This window comes from Dendropsophus ebraccatus, chromosome 1, assembly GCF_027789765.1.
Source record: "Dendropsophus ebraccatus isolate aDenEbr1 chromosome 1, aDenEbr1.pat, whole genome shotgun sequence".
Classification (NCBI taxonomy): domain Eukaryota; kingdom Metazoa; phylum Chordata; class Amphibia; order Anura; family Hylidae; genus Dendropsophus; species Dendropsophus ebraccatus.
The window spans coordinates 16,986,201-17,008,447 of record NC_091454.1 but is presented as its reverse complement, the minus strand read 5'-3'; the positions used below and the strand labels follow the sequence as shown (position 1 = coordinate 17,008,447).

The 22,247-nt window shown below is 42.0% G+C and overlaps 2 protein-coding genes across 3 annotated transcripts in view; both read right to left on the bottom strand.

The window, feature by feature from the left end:
* ANO2 (anoctamin 2) overlaps window positions 1-537 on the bottom strand; it is a 169,675-nt gene extending 169,138 nt beyond the window's left edge. The window contains exon 1 of the mRNA XM_069952744.1: window positions 375-537. Within this exon, the coding sequence (XP_069808845.1) occupies window positions 375-537 (163 nt within the window). The remainder of the gene's footprint in view (window positions 1-374) is intronic.
* Window positions 538-3,806: 3,269 nt separating this feature from the next.
* VWF (von Willebrand factor) overlaps window positions 3,807-22,247 on the bottom strand; it is a 135,105-nt gene continuing 116,664 nt past the window's right edge. For both annotated transcript variants that reach the window (XM_069968310.1, XM_069968318.1), the window contains 11 exons: window positions 19,440-19,645; window positions 17,773-17,922; window positions 12,659-12,787; window positions 11,863-12,046; window positions 10,885-10,925; window positions 8,486-8,602; window positions 8,303-8,401; window positions 7,105-7,233; window positions 6,517-6,556; window positions 5,844-5,938; window positions 3,807-4,492 (listed from right to left, as the gene is read on the bottom strand). In XM_069968310.1, coding sequence (XP_069824411.1) covers window positions 4,304-4,492; window positions 5,844-5,938; window positions 6,517-6,556; window positions 7,105-7,233; window positions 8,303-8,401; window positions 8,486-8,602; window positions 10,885-10,925; window positions 11,863-12,046; window positions 12,659-12,787; window positions 17,773-17,922; window positions 19,440-19,645 — 1,379 coding nt within the window. In that variant the 3' untranslated portion in view covers window positions 3,807-4,303. The remainder of the gene's footprint in view (window positions 4,493-5,843; window positions 5,939-6,516; window positions 6,557-7,104; window positions 7,234-8,302; window positions 8,402-8,485; window positions 8,603-10,884; window positions 10,926-11,862; window positions 12,047-12,658; window positions 12,788-17,772; window positions 17,923-19,439; window positions 19,646-22,247) is intronic.

Here is a 22,247-nt window from a genome sequence, read left to right as displayed (position 1 = left end):
TTCATGACTTATAATAATAGTTTTATTCAAAAACAATACTGCAAAAGGACTCAAAATTCAGTTTAAAAAATCTAACAAATATACAAAATATTACTGGGACAAAGACTTAAAAAAGAAAAGAAGCACTAGATAATTTTATAATGCTAAGCCACCCTGGCCAAAAGCAATAATCATATTATAGACTGACATAACACGTCTTGCCTGGTAAACTAGGAATATTGTGTATGCTCAGTGCACCTGCTACACACTCCCATAGAGCAATCCTATAATAAAGAGTCACACGCTATGGTTAACAATGGATTAGGTCACATTTTTGAAGTGTAGATGTAAGTTAAAACACAAACAAAATCAATTGTTTGGCAGATTAAACTCACCGGTTAGTTGTGCGGAGGGAGATTCCATATTGCACTGAGGGATTTGTCTGCTGGAAATTGAGACACTGCTAATAGGATGAGGTGGATGCGAAGCTACTGTGTACAATCTGCTCCTGCTTCTAACCTGTCTTAATTTGCCAATGGTACTGGCTGCTAATTCCATCCCAGCTTGAATCTACTTTAGGCAAACACTGAGTGGAAGTAATAAGCCAGACCTTCTGCTAACGTAATCACCAGCCTGGAAGAACAATAGTCCAAGAAGAAAAAAAAACTTAAAAAAATCCAAAAAGACAAGACACCATCAAAGCCAAAAAAAAAAGCTGAAGAATTGGGAATTATGGCACCTTATAATTATGATGCTAGGAAAATTCTTTAGAGAGTGGGCCACAAAGGGGCCGTATTGTCTCCCTTAGGTCAGTCGTCAAATAAAAAGCCATTCCATTTGTAGAAATACACAAAAGAGCAATAACGTGGAAAATCCAGAAGAAGGGAAATCCAATAAGCATGACAGCCCGGGTCCTGCTCTCTGTATATTGTGGTATTGTTGAGGCTAGAACAATGCTCTTTGTAAAGTCATAAGAACTCTTCTGCTATAGAGTGTTGAGGGTTGAGCTTTTTATAGGTCTTTTTTTTTTTCTAATCTCAGGTTACACTTGGTATACGGAGATGCAGTCTTTTAAATATTAAAAGGTTTACCTTGTAATCACCTGTGCGTTTGGATAAGACGGGCCATTCTAACCTTAAACAAGGAGTAAAATGTAATGGGGCTTCAATTATACCCTTTAAGCTACAGAGGAATTTTTACCTTAAAGAGAATGTATCCTGGCATCATTTATTTATATGTTTTTAGTACCGATGAGCGAATTGCTTTGGTTCAAACAGATTTTGCCCCATTTTTTTTCTTTTTTTTTTTTAATCATGTGTATCTGAATCAGACACCTGGAGGTAAGCAGCAATGCTCCCTGCCCAGTAAATGCTAACTGAGCGTCAAAACATACAATATATGCCTAGCCTTTCATTGTACAGGAGCAGGTACTCTTGCCTTTTGACAGGAGTCCCTGCTCCTGTAGAAATTCTGCCATTGAATCAAAATTGAATCGAATGGCTGATTAGAATAAATCTTTTTGAAACAAAATTCAAGGGGTTCAGCCATCTTTAATCTTTAGGGTGAATTCACACACAGAAGAATTGATGCAGACATTTCTGTGGCTGTCCTATATATCTTATATAATTTTTTAAAATCAAATCTTCTGAGCTTTAAATCTACTGCATAGAGGTATTCAATTAGTTAAATCACAGGATTAGGCTCGGCATTAGAGGGAGTTTAAGAGCGATGTTATACTGCTTTAGTATTGAGCTAAATGTATGAACAGTATTCAGGAAACCCCTAAGCTCCCCCTAATGGGGGCACAAGCAGATAGAATTGAAACTTTAAAAGGTAAAACTATTAGCAGGTTAGATGGGGCTTCCTGGTGTGAAACTGCCGCCCCTAGTGCACCGATTTGCCCCCTGGATTGGTACACTGAGGGTGGAAGTTCCAACCCCAAGTGCACCAAACCACTATATTAGCATAGCGATTTAACTTCAGACTGCACAGAAACGGCACCGAGGATGAAGGTAAAAAACTAACTAACACAGTAGACTTATGTGTTAGTGAAAAATCTATTATCCAGTATAACAGTCTTCTTTTTTTTACAACCTTTTCCATTAAAAAAATAATTTGTTTGATGCGTTTAGTGCTCTATAAGGGCAAAAATCTATAGGTGAGTTCACATCATATGTCAAAGTCTGAAAACGGCTGTCAACACATATGTGCTTGCACTGACACAGGCCCCATTCACTTTGATGACCCGAAAGTAGTTAGCTAGTGACTAAGTTCAGGTCATTTTCCGAGCACCTTCGAGTTATGGCTTGGACTGAAAAGTGCCTTTTACTCTAAGGGCCCTATTACACAGAGTAATTCGGCTGATTATCGCTCTGTGTAATAGAGACAGCGATCAGCCGATGACAATGATCATCTGCTGATCGTTGGTTTAGGTTTAGACCTAAAATTGTCGGGCGCCATCTGCGCATCGCTACGTGTAATAGCGAAGCATGGCCGATGACTAACGATTGCCCAAATACCTGGTACCTTACCACTCCCGGCTCCTGGTCCTCCCTCCTGTGCCCCGCAGCTCCCTGGTCCTGGCAGCTGTAGTGTCTGAGTGGCCTGTAAGCTGACAGGCTGCAGAGGTCCCGTCTTGTGATTGGCTGCCGCCAGGACCGAGAGCCTGCATAGCACAGGGGAGAAGACCGGTAGCAAGGAGAGTTAAGGTGTCAGGTGTTTGGGCAAGGGCTGTATGGACATTGCTAATGATGTCCAAGCAGCCCTTACCGCCCGATTATTGGGCCATCTTATAGGTCCAGTAAACAAGCGCCAATCTAGCAGATCGGCGCACATTTACTAAAATGATCAGGCCATAGTTAGCCCGTGTAATAGGACCCTAAGCCAAATGTGTTCTGATCTAAGCAAATTAAAGTTCTGTAGTTTCTAACAATATACAAATGTTTTTAACCCCATCACTGATTATCTACTGAAGACAAATGTCCCTCCCCCCAGCATAATCTGTGTCCATAATACACTCAGCCCCATTGTAAAAGTTCTTCTTGGTTTGCCAATATTTAACAATACAGTATCTGTTTTTGTGCAATAGACGCTCTCGCTTTCCCAGAAGGAAATCCCAGTTCCACTTAATGGACCAATCAGTAAGTGATTAATATGAGATTAGCCAACATTATGCAACATCCCCTTTAGTCATCAATGCAAAACAAGCTTGCAGGAAGTAATATAGTGGTTTTTGACCAATGTATATGGGCTTCAAATCACCTATTAAGGTATAGCCTTGAGATTATGGCTATAGCCACAAGAACAGAGAACTCCTGTACAGCCACTTAAACTATAGAGAATTCATGGGTGTTATGTTAACCTTTACATGGGGAGCCCTGACACTCAAGTGGTTAAAATTTTGAGAAGTACTAGGTTCCCCACAGACTAATGGTCCCTATACACCTAATACTTTTGTTGGCCATACGGACCGCTCGCGGGCTCTCTTGACCGACCACCAACAGATGATGTTGGTTGAGTTAGGGGGTTGGGCATGATGGAAAAATCACTGTTCAACTCCTTTGTTCTGAAAGAGATAAGCTGCAGCTAGATCTCTCTGGCTGCGATATAACTCCCCCACATACATAAAATGGGACTAGTCAGCCGCACCAAACGTTCCTGTGGATAGGGAGGTTAGGGGTCGAAATGGAAGAGATAACCGATCATTTGGCCGTCAGTATATGGGGACTTTTAGGGTCAAATAAAGTCAATTTGCCATAAGAAATAACGCGTAGACTGATTGTTGATCTGTAAAAGTTCACTTTATATTTTTGTCTTTTTTTGCAGTGTATTAATATTTAACACAAAGAATTGATGATCTAAATGCATTGCAGTAGGCAGTAATTTCCTTCCTTCCTTTGGTACATTTTTTTAGCTTTTTTTTTTTTTTTTTTTTTCATTTACAGTTGGATGGAGTTACCGGCCAGAAAACAGAATCTACATAAAAGCTATAATGCATTAGTAACAATATAAAATACTCTGCTATAAAGAATACTCTGTCTATAGAAATATGAAAAAAAAAAAATAACATTTGAAAATTTTTGAAATTTTAAACACTTAAAATTGCACATTGTCAGTAGAGGCATTGTTTTGCAGGTCGCTAACCCTTGGTGGCTCTGTTTTATTTGCTCCTTTAAGCAACTTTTTGAGGTCCCACCGCTCAGGACATTTAGGCTCAAAATGCAGAAAAAAGGCAAAATCTCACATACATCGTGTTTGTACGCTAAGAACTTGCAAGGCACTATAGATGGGCGCATCGCTTGGTCTTAGCAGTAGTCAGACATTTTTATTTGGTACACTTCCGGGACACACATTCACAGTTTGTGGCTTGTGTAACTTCATGTTCTACTGTAGTCCCGTTGGTGCATCGGAGGGAAACATTCACCAGCTCAGTCTGTGTTGCTGTGCAACAGGTGCACTGGTCTTCCATACTGTGAGTTTTTATGTTGTAGATGGATGTACTGGTGCATTTACCCTACAAAAGATAATAAATAATAAGCAAAGACAATAAAAATATACAGTAGGATAACACCGTACAGGTTCTTTATAAAAAAGACGTGCATGGGTGGATTGTGCTGTGAGAAGTAGGATATGGAGTCCTAAAAAAAGGGAGCGGCACCAAAAATGACCCTTTTGCTTCTTCCATTTTTTTCCATATGACCAGGGCCACCTGTAAGTTGCTACCCTGTAAGGGCAATTATTGGGCAAATAGACCAATGTCACTGTGTAATAGGGCCAACAATCAGCTGGCAAATGGGTAGACACTCGTTTGTTGGTTGATCGTGTCTCTTTGACCCGTCAAAAAAAATCATCGACCATTGCTGGATTTTTTATGTGGCCTTTTGCTGTCAAAAACCCTCAGCCCCACAGTCCCTAAAACATGGTGAGATGTACAACTAATGATGACACTGATGTGTGGTCCTCTACGTCTGTTGCTTGAACTGTGGAACGGATCTTCGAATAAGCTCCAAGATCGGTGCTCATTTTCACTTCAGAGTTGGGTCATCTAGTTGAATCTTAATTAAGGTCCACCACCCCTAAAGAGCCTTAAAACATTACTAACAAAACATAGACACCATTTCATAGACTGCCCAAAAGAAAAGGTACATAAGTAATATGGTCTACAAAAAGTGCACTAGGAGGTGGCCTACCACAAGCCCCCTGCAAAAGGTGTGCAGCCCCATAAATTCAATTAGAGAATCAAGTGGGGGCCAAGAACTGGGACACAGCTTGGTTGGTCATTCTAGCCCTGGAGTCTGCCTTGCTGCTAACCAAGCATCCTCATAGGACTCTTAGAACCTGGTGGCTCTTCTGGTGGGCAGTCAAGTGTTATATGTTGTTAAGGAACCTGAAGACCACATATAACTTGCCTAAATCTTTAGTATGTATATGTGTGTGGGGGGGGGAGGGGGGTTGATGTTCTAATCCCACATAATTTTTTGAAATTTCTGGTTCTGGTTCTATTTCAGAAGTACATCATGGCTTAAACTTTTAAACTTCCTTGATCTGGCGGCCTGGCGCCTGGAGGCATTGTATTGCAAAGACACTGCATGTCCTGACTGTAAAGACATTTCTAGAGATGAGCAAGTCCACCTGAACCCGGACGTCTCGGAATTTGATTACTGATGGCTGAACAAGTTGGATGCAGCCTGTCTGGAAAACGCGGATATGGCTGTATCCATGTTTTCAGGACCCCCTAGGGCTGCATCAAACTTCTTCAGCCACCGGTAATGAAATTCGTAGACTTCGGATGGTCTTGAACATGCTCAAGTTGTTCTCATCTGTAGACTTTGTTTGCTGCATATTAACGCTCTCTTTGCTCTTACCTCGCAGGACAGCATGCTCAGTTCTCTCTCTGACACGCAGTCATCAATCTGAATATATTTGGGGACTCCTGTTTGTTTGCATTCTGGCTCCACACCTAGAACATTACAGAGAGTAAGTCATCAATACCATGCTCGCTGATAGAAGTAAATGCACAACGATAAGTCCTTCCCATATCCAACCAGCAGGGGCAGCCTGTCCTCCCCAAATCATCACACCAACAGGGGGCAGCATGTCCTCCCCTCATCATCACACCAGCGGGGGGTAATTTATCACACAGTAAGTGCAGGATTGAAGCACACACAGCTAGGCCTTCATACATGAACCCAACTTGTTGTCTGATCCCAACAGACCCTTGTCTTGTCACTAAAGACTTTATGGTTCTACTCGGTAACCCCTGCTCCCAACGCCTCCTAACAGCTTGAACAGAACAACCTAGATGGTGGACAAATATTCCAAACAATCACTCTGCTTCTCTCCATTTTATTATAGGTCCCCTTTTAAAGTCTGTCTACTGATAAGATGTCTTTGAGTGCATCATAGGTACACTGCCCAAAAGTAGCCTCTGAGAGCCTTTATATAAGGCATTGGGGAAAGCACCTAGATAGATAGAATAAATATATTAAAGAAAGATAAATATACTGATATATGTATATATATTTATTTTTTACTTACAGGATTCACAGCAAGAATCAGCAAGCTGTTTAATTTTACCCTACAAGAAAAGACATGAATGTACAGTATGAATTATACCTACAGTTTAAGTAACATATCTGTCTAATACAATGTGATTCATCTATTTAAATCTATAGGAATATGTACTCTAGGGATGAGGTGCAACTATTCATGTCACCATTGATTTAACAAGCTATACAGACGATTTGGAGCTCCATACAAAAATATCTCGACCATTACCGACGTACATTATGACATTGATCATCACAAACTTTTGGACTTAAAGGGGTTATCCAGTGCTGCAAAAACATGGCCACTTTTTTCAGAGACAACACGACTCTTGTCTCCAGTTCAGGTGCGGTTTGCAATTAAGCTCCATTCACTTTAATGGAACTGAGCAGCAAAACCCCGCCCAAGCTGAGACAAGTGGTGCTGTCTCTGGAAGAAAGTGGCCATGTTTTTGTAGCGCTGGATAAACCCTTAAAACGTGGGTTAAAAATCTTGAGAGTGAAAATCTTGACAATAAGACAGAAGGAGAGGCCTTGCCCCATATAAGAAGTGTTTGTTTCTGGATATACAAGAACTTACCCCATCAGCCAAGCATTTTTCTCGACTAAAGTCCGGGCACGTAGTCTTGCTAGTCACCAACATCAGCCCACCTTGCTCACTCACTTTGCAGGTGTAAGTTTTACAACCATCTCGTAAAGTTTCATTGGGCTAAAAGGTGAGGACATTGTTATACTTCGCATAGGAGATACATTGTGATAGAAATGAGAATTTGTTTGGAACTTCTCAAAAAATTGGATTAGTCTGAATCCTTAAAACTTTTTGAATTTCTTGCCCAGGAAAATTGTTTGCACGGGAGCAGGGACTATGGTCAAAATAAGAAGCCACTGTTTCTGTACACTGAGTAGCCCAGGGGTAAGCAGTGATGCTTTATACATTGCCACTTGCACTCACTGCTAGAGTTGAGTGGGCCTGTCAAACTATTCGGGTTCGGCAACGTTTTTCTGATTCCCTGTGGCTGCAGATTTTGGATGACGCTCTAGGGAGTCCTGAAAAACATGGGTACAGCCTATGTCTATGACTAACATAGTACTGTACAGGAGCAGGGACTTTCCCTTTTAATACCTGTTTCTGTATATTCTTGGTGTGACACACTAGCATGCCTTGTAGGACAAATCGGGATCCAAATCTAAATTCAATCTAGCAGATGACTCAACTGAACTGGAACTTTAGAAGACTTTCTCAGTTTGCTTATCTACAACTTATATACAGACCTATGTGTCTCCATGGTAACAGACTACAAACAAACTGTGTGTAGTCTGATCCAGCAGTCATCTTTCACTCTCTTCATACGCCCCCTACTTATTGTAGCTATAAGAGACAGATGTTAAGGAGTAGCTCATGAATGATGTTAGTCTGACTATTAAAGGCCAGGGGTGTTCGCACTGTATTTAATGGATATGTTTAGCGCCTCAAGGGTACAGTCGGAGATAGAATACATTTTTTTTATTTTAGAATGGGAGTCTATGGACAATGTATGCTGCTGTCTCTTGACCTGAAGGACCTATCATGTCCACACAGTAAACATTGATTTCAATTGTAACTGTGTAATACTTTATCTCCCCTGTGGTGGCGCTGTAGAAAATCCAAACATTTGCTATCAGAGGTGCAAGAATAACAAACTTGATCGCTAATGATAAGATCGAAGGGATAAATTGTAATCAGCTTATCATTAGGGGAGCTTTATAACTAGAAAAGCAGGGGAATGCCTAAAACTCACCTCTACGGTGACACGATTTCCATTGTTCATGATGACAGGACAGGCCGTCATTACACATTTACCACAACATGCTCCACTGATCTTCTCTAAAACGGTATTCTACGATGAAAAAGTGAAAAGTTACCAAAACGTAACAAAAAGAACCCAGAAGACATATTAATGGGGAAAGTTATGTGGACTGACCTCTGGACATGGCTCACAGCGGATCCGTTTGCAGGAAAGTTTATAGGTTGTACCAATTCCGCTAAAAACACTGCAGTCACAGGATGAGCACTCGTCAATCATTAAAGTTTTTCCAGGCTGAAGGTACAAACATAACATCATCAAAATACATTAAAAATACAGAATATGCATCTAGAACTATATCAAAAGAAAAAGACACCCCATGTGGAAAATTCCCGAGAGAACAATGGGGGTTAAAAATTATCTATACTAATAAAAATGTATAAAGATGGTAATACCCTGGGGCAACCAATTACTGGTGAGGAAAGGTAGCATCTATCGTTAATCAAGTGTGTATCTTGCCTATCTTGTCTAACTATTGGTTACTATTAGTGTTGGGTGGACCTGTCAAACTGTTCGGGTTCGGCAACATCCTCCAAACCCAAATGCTTGGCATTTGACTCCTGGCAGCTCAAGAAGTTGGATGCCGGCCTAGGGACTCCTTCAAAACTTGGATAAAGCCATAGACCATGGGTCTCCAAACTGTGGCCCTCCAGCTGTTGCAATACTACATTTCCCGTCATGCCTGAACAGCCAAATCCAAAGGTTTAGCTGTCCAGGCATGATGGGAATTGTGGTTTTGCTACAGCTGGAGGGCCGCTGTTTGGAGACCCATGCCATAGACTGTATCCATGTTTTTCTGCAGCCATGGGGAATCAAACGCTGAGTATTCAGATTCGGAGAATGTTTCCCACCCTGAACAGCTTGACCGCTCCCCTCAACACTAGTTACTATATCTAGATTACAAAATGAAAGGGTCTGAGATATAATGCAAATAGATAAGGGATGTACGCTTTGTAGGTAGATGCCCTGGAAGTACTGGCAAACAAGAGCTCCTTTCGGGAAAAAGCGTGTATCTTGCCTATCCTGTCTGACTGTTGATTGGTTACTATATGTAGATTACAACGATCCTCTATATGATGTAATTAGATAAGGGACACATGTTTTGTGGATAGATGGGGGGGGGGGGGCAAATAAATACTGGCAAGGAAAAGAGGCTTCTATATTTAACAAAGTGTGTATCTTGCCTATCTTGTCTGAACATTGATTATTATATCAAGGTTCCAAAAATGACAGAGTGTTCTGTATGATGACATTGGATAAGGTAGATATCCTTTGTAGGTAGGGGTAACAGTATTTTCGAGGTGAGGGAACTTCCATAACTAATGATGTGTGCGTCTCACCTATCTTGTCTGACCATTGTATACATATATATAGGTTTCAAAATTACAAGGTGCTCTACAATTATCGAATTCAAGTCTTTATATATGGGGGAGGAGGGGGAGTATACTCTATGTAATGATAGTCATTGGACAAATCTGACTCTATGACAGGTAAGGTGTGTGAATCCTGCCTATCTTGACTGACCATTGGTTCCAACAGTTGAGAGAAATTACAATTACAGTAGTTTCCCTCAACTCTACAGGTTACTGTATCTGTATGAGTAAAATGTCAGTGTGTTCCGTGCCTAGATACAATGCGATGGAGACGTTTTCTGTATGAGAAGATTAAATGTCTTTACATACGGGGAGATTATTGCCCATTACGAGTGTTGATTGACTACATACAAGTCAATCGGCGTTCATTGAAAGGATCATTTCCACGGCCCAATTGTTGGGAGTGAAAGGCCATACGAACAATTGCTCAATCATTCATGGAGTCATTCACTTCCAGCTCATTCCACAGTTACACGGAGGGATGTGCTGCCGACAAACAAGGATTTATGCGGCCGTGTTGTCACTCACTGCCGTACGGTATAGCTAGACTCGATAGATGTAGTAGATGGTGGTGCGGGGGGGGAAAGGGTTGTGCACTCATACAGTGAAAGGGACACAATACATTCTGAGAAACCGCTTGTACATGTAAAGCCACCTGAGACAACCCGTCCCGAGGGGGATAGACTGCCATCCCTAGCAACGGAACATCTGCTGCCAATCTTAATTACTCCCCTGATCTGAGCTATTAGGTGCAGCGCCTTATTTTGAGTGAAAAAGAAAGAAAAATTAATTTCTATACAAGCCCGTGAAATAGTTAGACCACGTGCATTTTATCAGTCCTTGTCTTTTTAAGAGTTTTTCACACAGTATTGCAAGTTTGGAGAAGCACAAACTATAGCCATGGTATAACATTGGTGGGTAAATATTAAAAAAAAATAGATAAATAAATATTAAAAATAAATAAATAAACATTTAAAAATTTAGTAAATTTTTATTTTAGTTTCCTCGGTGGTTGTCGCCTAGAGCCCTGATTGGTAGAAAGGACCGTCGTATTGGATCCCATTTTGTAGATGCTAATGTCACAATATGGAAGCAAGTAGTACCCAACATGGGTATGTTAAATGGGGGGAGCTCTTTACTTACCCCAATGATAGTTCCATTATGGAGGCAGCCAGGAATGGGGTCTACAATATGAAAAAATATATATATATTTAGAAAAAAAAATGTGTTCCTCCCTCCCCACTACCCCCTCAGTAAAAACATCATCTATATGCAATGGTGACCTCATGGGCCCATGGATTCTTTATAGTTCTGTATTACAGAACTGCGGCCACTACATGTTACTCCCTATGGTGTCAGCATGATGCAATGCATACTCTAATGCTATAGCAGAGAATACTATCTACATGCATACATGTGCCTTATGAAATCACAGGAAGGTGCCGTATGGGCCACTTTTTGCCCATAGGTATCGTCTTACCATAGTAGACATGGGCATTGGTTCTAACTCTATTATGCTGAGTCAGAAGTCATAGGCAGTAGGAAGAAGCCAGCTCCCTGCTAGCTGATTTCTCAATTGGCATCAAGGGAATTGTGGTATTACATGGCGGATGATTGCTCCTCAATAGAGATGAGAGAACTGTTTCAGAACTAAGAGATTCACTCATCTTTAGTCATCAATGTAATGTTTGAGCAGACTCGGTCCAATACTGAGAGTGCACATACTACTACGACTGCACATAGCAGTAGTCTGGGGGACACAAAACGCATGTCGGAGTGGTGGCGTCTTGGAGAGTGAGCATATCTCTCCAGGATTGCCCCCCTGTTTTTATAGTGTGTGATTCATTTTCTTTATTATGTATTTTTAGCATTTTCAAATAAAATTTATTGCTACATTACTATTTGTCCGGTTCGACATGGATGGGGAACCTTAGACCCTCCAGCTGTTGCAAAACTACAATTCCCATCATGCTTTAGCTTTGGTTGTCCATGGATGATGAAAAATGTGATTTTGCAACAGCAGGAGGGCCGAAGGCTAAGTGACCGCTAAGGTCTTTAAGTAAGGTCTACCAACAATCCAAATTCTACGCAACCGAATGAGAGAAAGGTCCAACTTCTTACCACACTGGCAGACGGGACAACATTCTGAACCATGCGTGCAGCTCAGCTCCATCCCTGGAGGACATTTTGTAGTCTCTATATCCGTGCAGGAGACATTTCTCTGTAAGGTGAAGACTTCTCCATTCACCGAAGTGCATTCATTGATGATACAAGGATCATAAGGAGACGTCCACCTCGCACCAACCTGCATTGACCAAAAATTTTACCACCAGCATAAAAAAAAAACACAACAACCTAGAGCAATATATACATCTAGTCTATAGGGTTGGATACAATAACCACTCCTTTATTGAAGTTGTTGTCGACTTTTCTGAATAAGATCTCTTAGTCCAAATACAGTTCCAATGTATTTTGTGAGCCGAAGTGTGTTTTGTGTGAAAGACTGCATGGCGCCGGTCTGTTCCTGGGCACCGGCCCGCCCCGGAGCACTGGGGGCAGGCCCACTAGCCTCTGACTATCTCGCCACCCCTCTGTGACATGGCTCATTAGAGTCAATGGGTGGGACTGCCCCCAGTGTTCCTGGGCGGGCTGATGTTGGGAAATAGACCAGTGCCGTCCACAGGAATTGGCTGGCAGTTCAAAAAAAGGGCTGCGCCATCGGCATCCCCGTGCTGATGGCGGTCTCTTAATGTAAAAAATCCAAAGCGATGTACCTGGTGGTACATTTGCTTTAAAAAGCGTTTTCTAAAATAGACATCCCCTAAAGAAAAAGTATATATAATAAAAAAGTCATAAAACATTCATGGCTTACATAATATAAAATAACAACAACAAAAGTGTTTTGTATTTTTCTTACACTATAAAAGCGCTTTTCAGGCCCCCCAGTTTCCATATCCCCTCTTCTTCTGGAGATCACCTCCTGTTCACACACAGCTCTCTTACAGGTTCCACAGCATTCGTGTTCTTTAGTCATGTACTTAAAGCCCTAAGGGGAATTAGAATGTAATTGTTAAATTACCATTTGCATATAGCCTGTAGGGGGAGCCAGAAAGGAAGATAGTTATTAAAACAACTGTCCATATACCTCCCTATTACACCTACATACTCATCAAGGAGCCCCTGTCCTCTACTTTTTAAGGGTAGCCACTAGGGCCGTAAGATGGTACTGCTGTATCAACTCAAGCAAATAAGGGGCCCAGATTCACTTTTCGACTACCACCTACCTACAAACCACCAGTTCTTCAATGAGAGCTACACGTTTTCACTTTACAATTAAAGGACCCTAACAAAGGGCAAACCTGGTTCCCAATGTGGTGCCCTACAATTTACGCAAGAGTGAATGTATGAGGCCCATATAATTCTTATGACGACCCTGGTTCTGTTTATTAATTAGAATTAGATTATATATCTGAATTGACAACATGACGGCCTTATAACTGTATGTTTTATAGTATTAACTTTTTTTCGACCTATAGCCACCAAGTAGAATGGCTTTCTATGTGTTTTACAGAACAGGGAGGAAATCTTTCCTTGACAGATACAACAGTGCAAATACTCCCGGGGAACATGATCCTTAATTCTATCATTTATTAAAGGTTAAACCTGCTCCCCCACAAAAGAGGAGATGCTAAGATTTATCATTTGACATCCAATGTATTATCTATTGTCTGTTGACTTGGTTTATTACTCTAATGGAAAGCAAACATGAGATCGGCTTTACATGGATCCAGGTGTTTGTCCAAGTGCTTGACTGTAATGAAAATGAAGGTTAAGCACCGGTACGAAGAAAGGCTTGAGTGTTCCTCGTATGTGCTTCATGTTTAGAGATGAGCGGACCGGGTTCGGGTTCGAGTTTGAGTCCATTCGAACCTGAACGTTAGGAATTTGATTAGCTGGGGCTGCTGAACTTGGATAAAGCTCTAAGGTTGTCTGGAAAACATGGATACAGCCAATGACTATATCCATGTTTTCCACATAGCCTTAGGGCTTTATCCAAGTTCAGCAGCCACCGCTAATCAAATGCCGAAAGTTCGGGTTTGGATCGACTCGAGTATGCTTGAGGTTCGCTCATCTCTATTCATGTTCTGTAGTATACAAGAGTTTGACTAGTACAAGAACATAAAGATTTGGGAATTGACCATTATGCGTTTTGTTCTGTTACCGAAAGATGTGTATGGTAAAATGTGGTCATGTACCTAAATTTTCCAGTGGTTTCTTTGAAAGAAATTATGTAAAAAACTATAGGTAGCCCCTATGACCACTATAAAGTCAGAATGAAAAGGGTTCTAAAAGTCACGCTAAATTCAATCAACAGTTTTCCCTCCATGTAGGTCATAAATGCCAAATGACTATAATGGGTGCTATTAAATTCTACAGCTAACTTTGGACCCATTTTCCAATATTAAGTACACACTCAATGTAGCGAGTCAAAATTATGCACAGTCACTATTGCTACAATAGTGCCCATTGAGAGAATGTCTACATCTTATGGTGAACCCATCATCCACCCCAGGTGCAAAAAGTCTTCTCTTCCCTTAGGGAGCCATGAAGCAAAGATAGGCCCTATGAAGGACATTTATGAAGGTCGCCAGAGAGAAGGCATAGATTCACCCCTTATCCCTGGTATACACCTGCCTTATGCATCGCTTGCCCGACGGGTGGGCAGGGGGAGCTTGGGGGGTTGGAAAGGCGGGGAGGAGGCGTGACCTGCTTGCAGGCAAAAATTATGATCTAAATCTACACCTGCTGGAATTGGTATGCTGGGTGCAGATTCTGGGGTTCGGTCAGCCGGATTCACTAAGAGGCTTGCGCCTCTTAGTGAATCTGGCTGTGGAAAAGGGAGTTGGGCCTAATTTAAGACCGGTGTATGGGTACGCCGGTCTTCATAAATCCCCCCCATGTCCTCAAGCAATTAAAGAGGGTCTACTAAACTTCTGAACCAAGATTAGTTACCAACTTTGCAAAAAACTTTGGTTCAATACCTGAATTTAAAAAAATGTTTGTAAAGATGGCAACCGCACAGTTTAATACACATAGTAAACCCGCTCAGCCAATCACTGACTGACTGACTGAGATGGGGCAGCGGCATGGCCAATGATTGGCTGTCACTCTCATCTTAGTCAAGAAGTAGAGGCGGCTGGAATCGGCAGGAGCGCGGAAGTATTGATGAGCCAATTTTTTTAACTGCTTTAAGAAAAATTTTGAACGTGCCAAACCGAACTTTTGAAACGTTTGCTCATCTCTATCTACAGCTCATGATGAACCCAACAACCACCTCCATTAGAAAAGAGTTCTCCTTTTAAGTAGAAAGAGTATAATTCTAAAACAAAGGAAAGTAAAACTGATCTGTTATCTCACCTGGCTCAAATGCCATGTCCTGGTGAGTGGAAATGGCTCATGCCAACGAACCCTTGACTGCGCTGTTACTGTATTACTGTATTACCGCTACTGTCACCAAGCCACAACTATTTTGAGGACCACAATCTTGGAATTGTTTAGAGATGAAGATTAGGAAATCCCTCAGACTCCACACCCCATTCTAGTCAATGAATTATGGCTTGGACATCTTAAGTAGAAGAAAGAAAAGGGTAAGAGGGAAAGAACCAACAAATGGCCATTGGTCTATCATACCAACATCTGTACTCATGATTTGCAAATTCTTCATCGTTTGGTTTTCTAGAAAGCAGGGTTACATATATAACCCAGTTTGACCATTTAATAAGGGATTGAAATCAATATTGGTATTAGACTCTTTCAGTCTACAAATGGACTGTTAAATCTATGGGCATTGCTGACTCATGAGCTATGGGTTTGAACAAGCATCAACTCTCCTCTAATATTACAAGAAGGGGCAAACTTTAAAACAGGCCCTATTTTTGGAGCCTCTTTCCTCTAAACAGTTCCATCCAGAGGCTTCATGCATCTCTATTTTTGATGCACCAATATCTACCCAATGACAGGTGTCAACGATTATGACCCCTTTAGCCTATAATAATAGAGATGTTTGAAAGAGATCTTTGGAAGTGGAATGTAACCTGTTGACCTTCCTCTTGTCCTTGGATTCTTCCTTAGATTAGCTGGCTATATAACTGAGAGTTTATTCCACCATATTGATCAGTCATGGTCATTGAACCATCACCACCGCCAACATACCACCATGTTGACTGATCTAAACATTATCGTTATGTCCATTCCTTAAAAAATCTGCATGCTCATTTTCCATTTTCCCATATATTTTTTTTCACTATCATTAGGCAAGCCCAAAAACATCCATGGTGGACTACATTTTGTCGAAAATACAACCACCAAGTTTCCATTGCGGTAAGTCAAAGACTCTTGTGTCCACTGGCTTCAACTGTTCTTAATATTAAAAGGAAAAAAAAAACTCTTACACAACAGTATACATGAATTACTAGCCCGCACACAGTTTTTCCTACACATTATCTGGAGTCACTTGTGTCCAACACACCTGCATAATGTTCTTTTATGTGGATCCACTCCAGAATTTCCTATTTTTTTAACCCAGCAATCTCTATAAAAATGTCAAAACGATATTGCCTACTCCATCTAAAGCTGACACAACCCCGTTATTAATCGTGGAATTATTTTAATACCTTTTATTTTATAACCCATCATTGGGAATGATTTTTGACCTCATGATCCCAGAAGTGGGCGGATTAGGAAAAATTCAATGCCGAGCAAATACAGTCGTAGATTCAATAAAGGGTCATCTGTAGTTGTCTTTTGACAGCACAGTAAATTATTTAGCACTAAACAACATAATGTTGCTTCTTCCCGAGCAACCCTATTGAGTATCATACTTGCCCCTGACCACCCAAGGAGCCATGCAACCGGCGGAGAATACCTCGCCTAGTCTTCTGGCTTGGTTAGCTGCTTTTTCAATTAGAAAGAGTCGAAATGTAAGAAAGCTTTGAAGCACTTACGAAGGAGAGGTCATAAAACACAGCGTAGTCATTGTTCCCCATAGATATTCCCAAACATTCTCTCTAAAGTCAACACACTTGTGCATGTAGAAGTGCCTCGGAATATATTATAAACCAAAGTGAAGCTTACACTAAGCTTTTCTAGAGAGCTCTGGCCATGAAGACAGAGTGGTGGCTTTCTCGGAACCATGCTGCTAAATAAATCAGGCAGCTCTATCTCTGTTTAGACTGGTGCCTACATTAGAATTAGCCATGCCCTGGCACCTCATTTGTGCCGTAATGCAACCCAGACATATTTCCACTAACAAGACCCCAAAGAAAAGTCACACATTGCTTTTATTGACCTTAAGTGAGTGTTAGCAGTGTGTCCTCCTTGTTATAATGATGCAACTTCGAGGAGGCACATGTTTCATAAAGTTGGTCACGACTAGGATGTTCATTCAACTTCCATAGCTGAAAATATCTAATGGCCCTCTTGGCTGTTGTCTACTTTTTTATGTATGGAAAGGACTACTGTCTTTATGATGTAGAATGACTTAAAAACCTGAAAGTTTGGACCCAAGCTCTAATGGACTTGTTGGCAACCTCACTTGGATATGAGTAGGCATGTGATAAAAGTGGTCTGACTGGTCTTGAGGTGTTGGTATGGGCTACCACTGATGTTCGAAATCCAAGCCATACTTACCGCTACCCTTTAAGTTGTATCTTACCAGCATTTACCTGTAATATTGCCTATACCCCCTAAAATTTAAATTTAATTTCCATTGGTGGGATATTTGAAGCCCTACCCCAGCCCACCCAAGAAGAGGCAAGAAAAAGTGGGACACGTCTGTAGAAAATGCACCCTTTAGATTTAGAAAAGTTTGAAATGTGATACTGCCCCCTATTGAAAAAGAGTATGTCTCTCGCTGGATAGTGAGTACAGATGAGTTTGTTTCAAATTTTCTGAAAAGTCCAAAACATTACTTATTGGCTCAATACAATCTCAATACAAGGCTACATGTGTTCTGTGATTTTATGTACTCACGGGTCCGCAGTTTTCATTACATGGCTTCTTCTCACATAGGACGCTGAGAAGGTTCGTGATAGGGTCAACAGTATCGGTGCACCTACAATTCAGGCAGCCATCTTCCCATTGGCTCCCAGCGTGGTAAACGTTATTCTTATGGACACAGACCTATAATTTACCATGAAAAGACAATCATTTGTTAAGAAGTTGAGATAGGGTATAACTATAGAAGCTGAAATTGGGTGGCAGGGCTGTGGCTTGAGTTTCTTGAACAAAACAATATTACTTGTCATCCACTGTTGTTCTTCACCTACCAAGTGATACAGGCTCGCTATAACAACTATGACCCTAAGAACCCTACTATAAGGGGTGATTGTCAGCCGAGCAGGCTAATAATGCTCTGTGTAATAAGGCCAGCAAACATGGGATATGCAGCCAACAAACAATGGAATCAAGGGCCACACGAATGATCCAGTGGTCGCTCATTTGGCCCTGCCTACATGATTGTTGGGCTCTGCAATAGGCTAAAACCAACAAGATCAGGACTCATTTACAGCCCATGTTGGCCCATTTAATAGGGCCCTAGCCTCCCCGTTTCGTCCAACATTTCCAAGTACCAAACTACAATATAGTCCCTCACCTCCCCAGTTCTTGGCCTAGTGCTCCGCCAATCTGGACTTAAGCCATTCAGCCTGTCTGACACACAAACTCTTCCAAAACTAACAGCATACCAAGACTAACGGAAAACTTGACAACAGCACGCACCAAGCTCTTCCAGGGCTAAGACCATCCAAAGTGGCAAAGAACTTGTCCCCACTGCCACACCAGTAATGTCCATAACATTATGTACGCTACAATGAGCATCTACAGGTTTTTAGCTACCTGCTAAAAATGTAGCTACCTACTGCCCCCCAGTTCAACCCCCAACCCCCCCCTCTGCTGCCCTTAGAGGGGCCTGTAGTGCAACTATCCCCCAAAGCTTACCAATCCCCCCCCCCGGGCCCCCGCACCAGAAAGTATCAGCCCTGTGTAGGGGGTAAACACTGAACGCCCCCCCAGCTCACCCCACAACCTCCTTCCCCCCAGAAGCAGCCCGTAGTGCAACCATTGCCCAAAGCCCCCCAAACCACACACCCCCGGCCTGCCCGGTCGCACCAGAAGTAACAGCCCTGACCTGCGCGGTGTGGCTCTTCTATCACGGTCCCTGCTACCTCTCTCCTACTGCAGTAAGTTCAGCAGGAGAGAGGCGGCAGGGACCACAATAGAGGATCGTTAACCCCGTTGCACAGGACGGGGATGGGATCAGGGGGCTTTGGGGGATGGTTGCACTATGGGCTCCTCTAAGGGCGGGGGAGGATTAGGTGGGGAGGATGGGGGGGGGGGCGGCTAGTTGTGCCAAAAGCACAGGAAGAGACCTGTTATTTTTTGACATGTAATGTCTACATATACTGCGCCTCCTGCTGGACCCTTCAGGTATAGACCGGGTCGTGACGTCACTTTTTTATATAGAAATTGAAGCCTTCCTGATCTACTAAATTGAGGGAAATAGCACTTTATGTGCTTTTCCCACAATAAGTACATGAGTACAATAAGTACATGAGTACATTAGGAATTTGTCTAACTTTGCTTAGGAAATAACAAATTAAAAAATGGATTTTGAACGGAGACTGTGCCCGTCCACTCACCTCATCCGCAGTACAGGTGACACTGGTGCAGCCGCACTCGTTGGTGTGAATAGAGGATATATATCCAGATGGACAGCTTTCGGTGGAATTGCTGCAACTGCATGTACATTCGTAGGTGTCACAGCACTCCGTGGCCTTCCTAGAAAGCTTTTTATAAGCTGGGCAGCTGGGACGTCGTAAGAGCGGGCACGTCTCCCTTCTGCAGGCTGAGGATAGGAAACAAAGGGCGATAATGAACTTTACCAGATCAAGCCTATAGCCTTATCTATATGATTGTTCATCCTGATCTTCCTGGTTCATCAAAGAGGTCATCCAGTCAGAGCAATGTAGCGTCTTTTAAGCTGCCTGAATTGTGTGGTAATGTACTATTCTGCAGGTCTAGGAGGCTCATTGATTTTGAGCAAGAACCCCCATAATCCCTCAATTATTAGGAGAGGAAGTCTTCTCCCTGAACTCCTTTGGGTTGATCCGATTTCGATACACCCTATTAGCGAATTATGGTTTATTAGAGAGCGTTTCAACAGTGTCTAACTGTCTGAAGGACCTGACTAGTCCTTGATTTCATAGCCAGCCTATTGGATTGAATATGTATTGTGTAATACTTCATTGTTCCTGTGGAGGTGCTGTAGGGAAATTGAACACTTAGGGGGAGATTTATCAAACATGGTGTAAAGTGAAACTGGCTCGGTTGCTCCTAGCAACCAATCAGATTCCACTTTACATTCTTCACAGACTCTTTGGAAAATGAAAGGTGGAATCTGATTGGTTGCTAGGGGCAACTCAGCCAGTTTCACTTTACACCATGTTTGATAAATCTCCCCCTTACTGTTTATTGTCAATACACTCTACTAACAAGTGGGCTTCAAAATGGAGAATCCCTTTAATATCAGCAGGAAGTGGGTTGTCAATCTCAATGGGCTGTTTATATATAGATCAGCTGATCCCCACAATCTAATTGCTGGAACCCTCCATGATCCGTATTATGGCTGGGGAAGGTAAATCCTTCCGATCACAATAGGATTATATATAAAACATAAAGTATACTAATAGATATGGCATAAAAAAATTATGAAAAAGTTAAACAAAAAGCAATATGTTTGCATGCATCCCAGTCACGCTGCAACAGACAAACTCGGCTCTGCTACATCTAAGTTACTATTATATATTTCCAGTCATTGCTGGCCGGTTATAGCAATGAATTCCCTAGGTCATCAGGGAGTAAACGCCATTTGCTGTACGTGAGGTGTTCACTGTGCACCAGGTGTTTACCAGCATTGGTTGTGGAGAATACACAGCGCCACCTGCTGACTTCATTGAGAACTTATGAAATTGTTTTATAATTCTCCAGATTTTTCAGGGCTGATGATTTTTTTTTTATAACTTTACAACATTGAGGCAAGTGTCCTTGGAGAGATGATGCTATATAACTTGCCTTTCTGGGGTTGGAGAAAGTTGGGTGTAAACCTAATGGGGCTATAATGGCAGCCATATTGGTTGTTACCCTATTTTCGGTGACCACCTTTAATTTCTTCCTGGATGCCCTTAATTTGCCAATGGGATTTTGTAGTTCTTGCAATACACAGGGGTGCAGCAACTCTCTATAGAACCCAAAAATCCATGTTACCATGATTGTTCTCATATGACAAACTCAGCTCTATATACGAGGCAAATGAAACTCTGCTACACCTGACAAACTCAGCTTTGCTACACCAAGGATTGTTGGCAGATAACAAACTATGCTGCATTACATCACAAGTGGAACATTTGATGGCTACACCAGACAAACTCAGCTCTTCTGTATCATACAAGCTCAGCACTGCTACACCAGAACAGACTCAGCTATGCTGTATCGTATCTGAGATTAATCCTGCCATATCAGACAAGCTCAGCTCTGCTACATCAAAATAAAGTCAGCTCAAACCTGCCTTATGAGACAAGGTCAGCTCTGCTACACCAGAACCGACTCAGCTATCAGTTCTGCTGTATCTGAGAATAATCCTGCCATATCAAACAAGCTCAACTCTGCTACACCAGAACAAACTCAGCTCTGCTGTATCTGAGAAGGTCAACCCTGTCTTATCGGTGTAGCCCAGCTCTGCTACACCAGAAAAAATCATCTCTGCTGTATCTGACAATCTCAAGCTTGCCTTCTCAGACAAGCTCAGCCCTGCTAAACCAAAATAAACTCAGCACTGCTGTATCTGATTACTTCACCCTTGTCTTTTTAGACAAAATCAGCTCTGCTACACCAAAACAAAGTCAGCTCTGCTTTATCCAAGATGCTCAACTCGGCCTTATCAGACAAACTCAGCTCTTCTACACTAACTCAGTTCTGCTGTATCCAAGATATACCCTGCCATATCAGACAAGCTCAGCTCTGCTACACAAGAACAACATAAGCTCTGCTGTATCTGAGAACATCAAACCTGCCTTATCAGACAAGCTCAGCTCTGCTACACCAGAACAAACTCAGCCCTCAGATATCTAAGAACATCAACCCTGCCTTATCAGACAAACTCAGCTTTGCTACACCAGAGCAAACTCAGCTCTGCTACATCTGAGAACATCACCCCTGCCTTATCAGACAAGCTCGCCAAATTCAACTCAGCTCTGCTGTACCCAAGATGCTCAACTCTGCCATATCAGAGAAAATCAGCTCTTCTACACTACCTCAGTTCTGCTGAGCTCTGCTGCAGCAGGACAACATAAGCTCTGCTACATCTCAGAGCATCAACTCTGCTTTATCAGGCAAACTCAGCTCTGCTACACAAGAACAACATCAGCTCTGCTGCATCTGAAAACATCAAC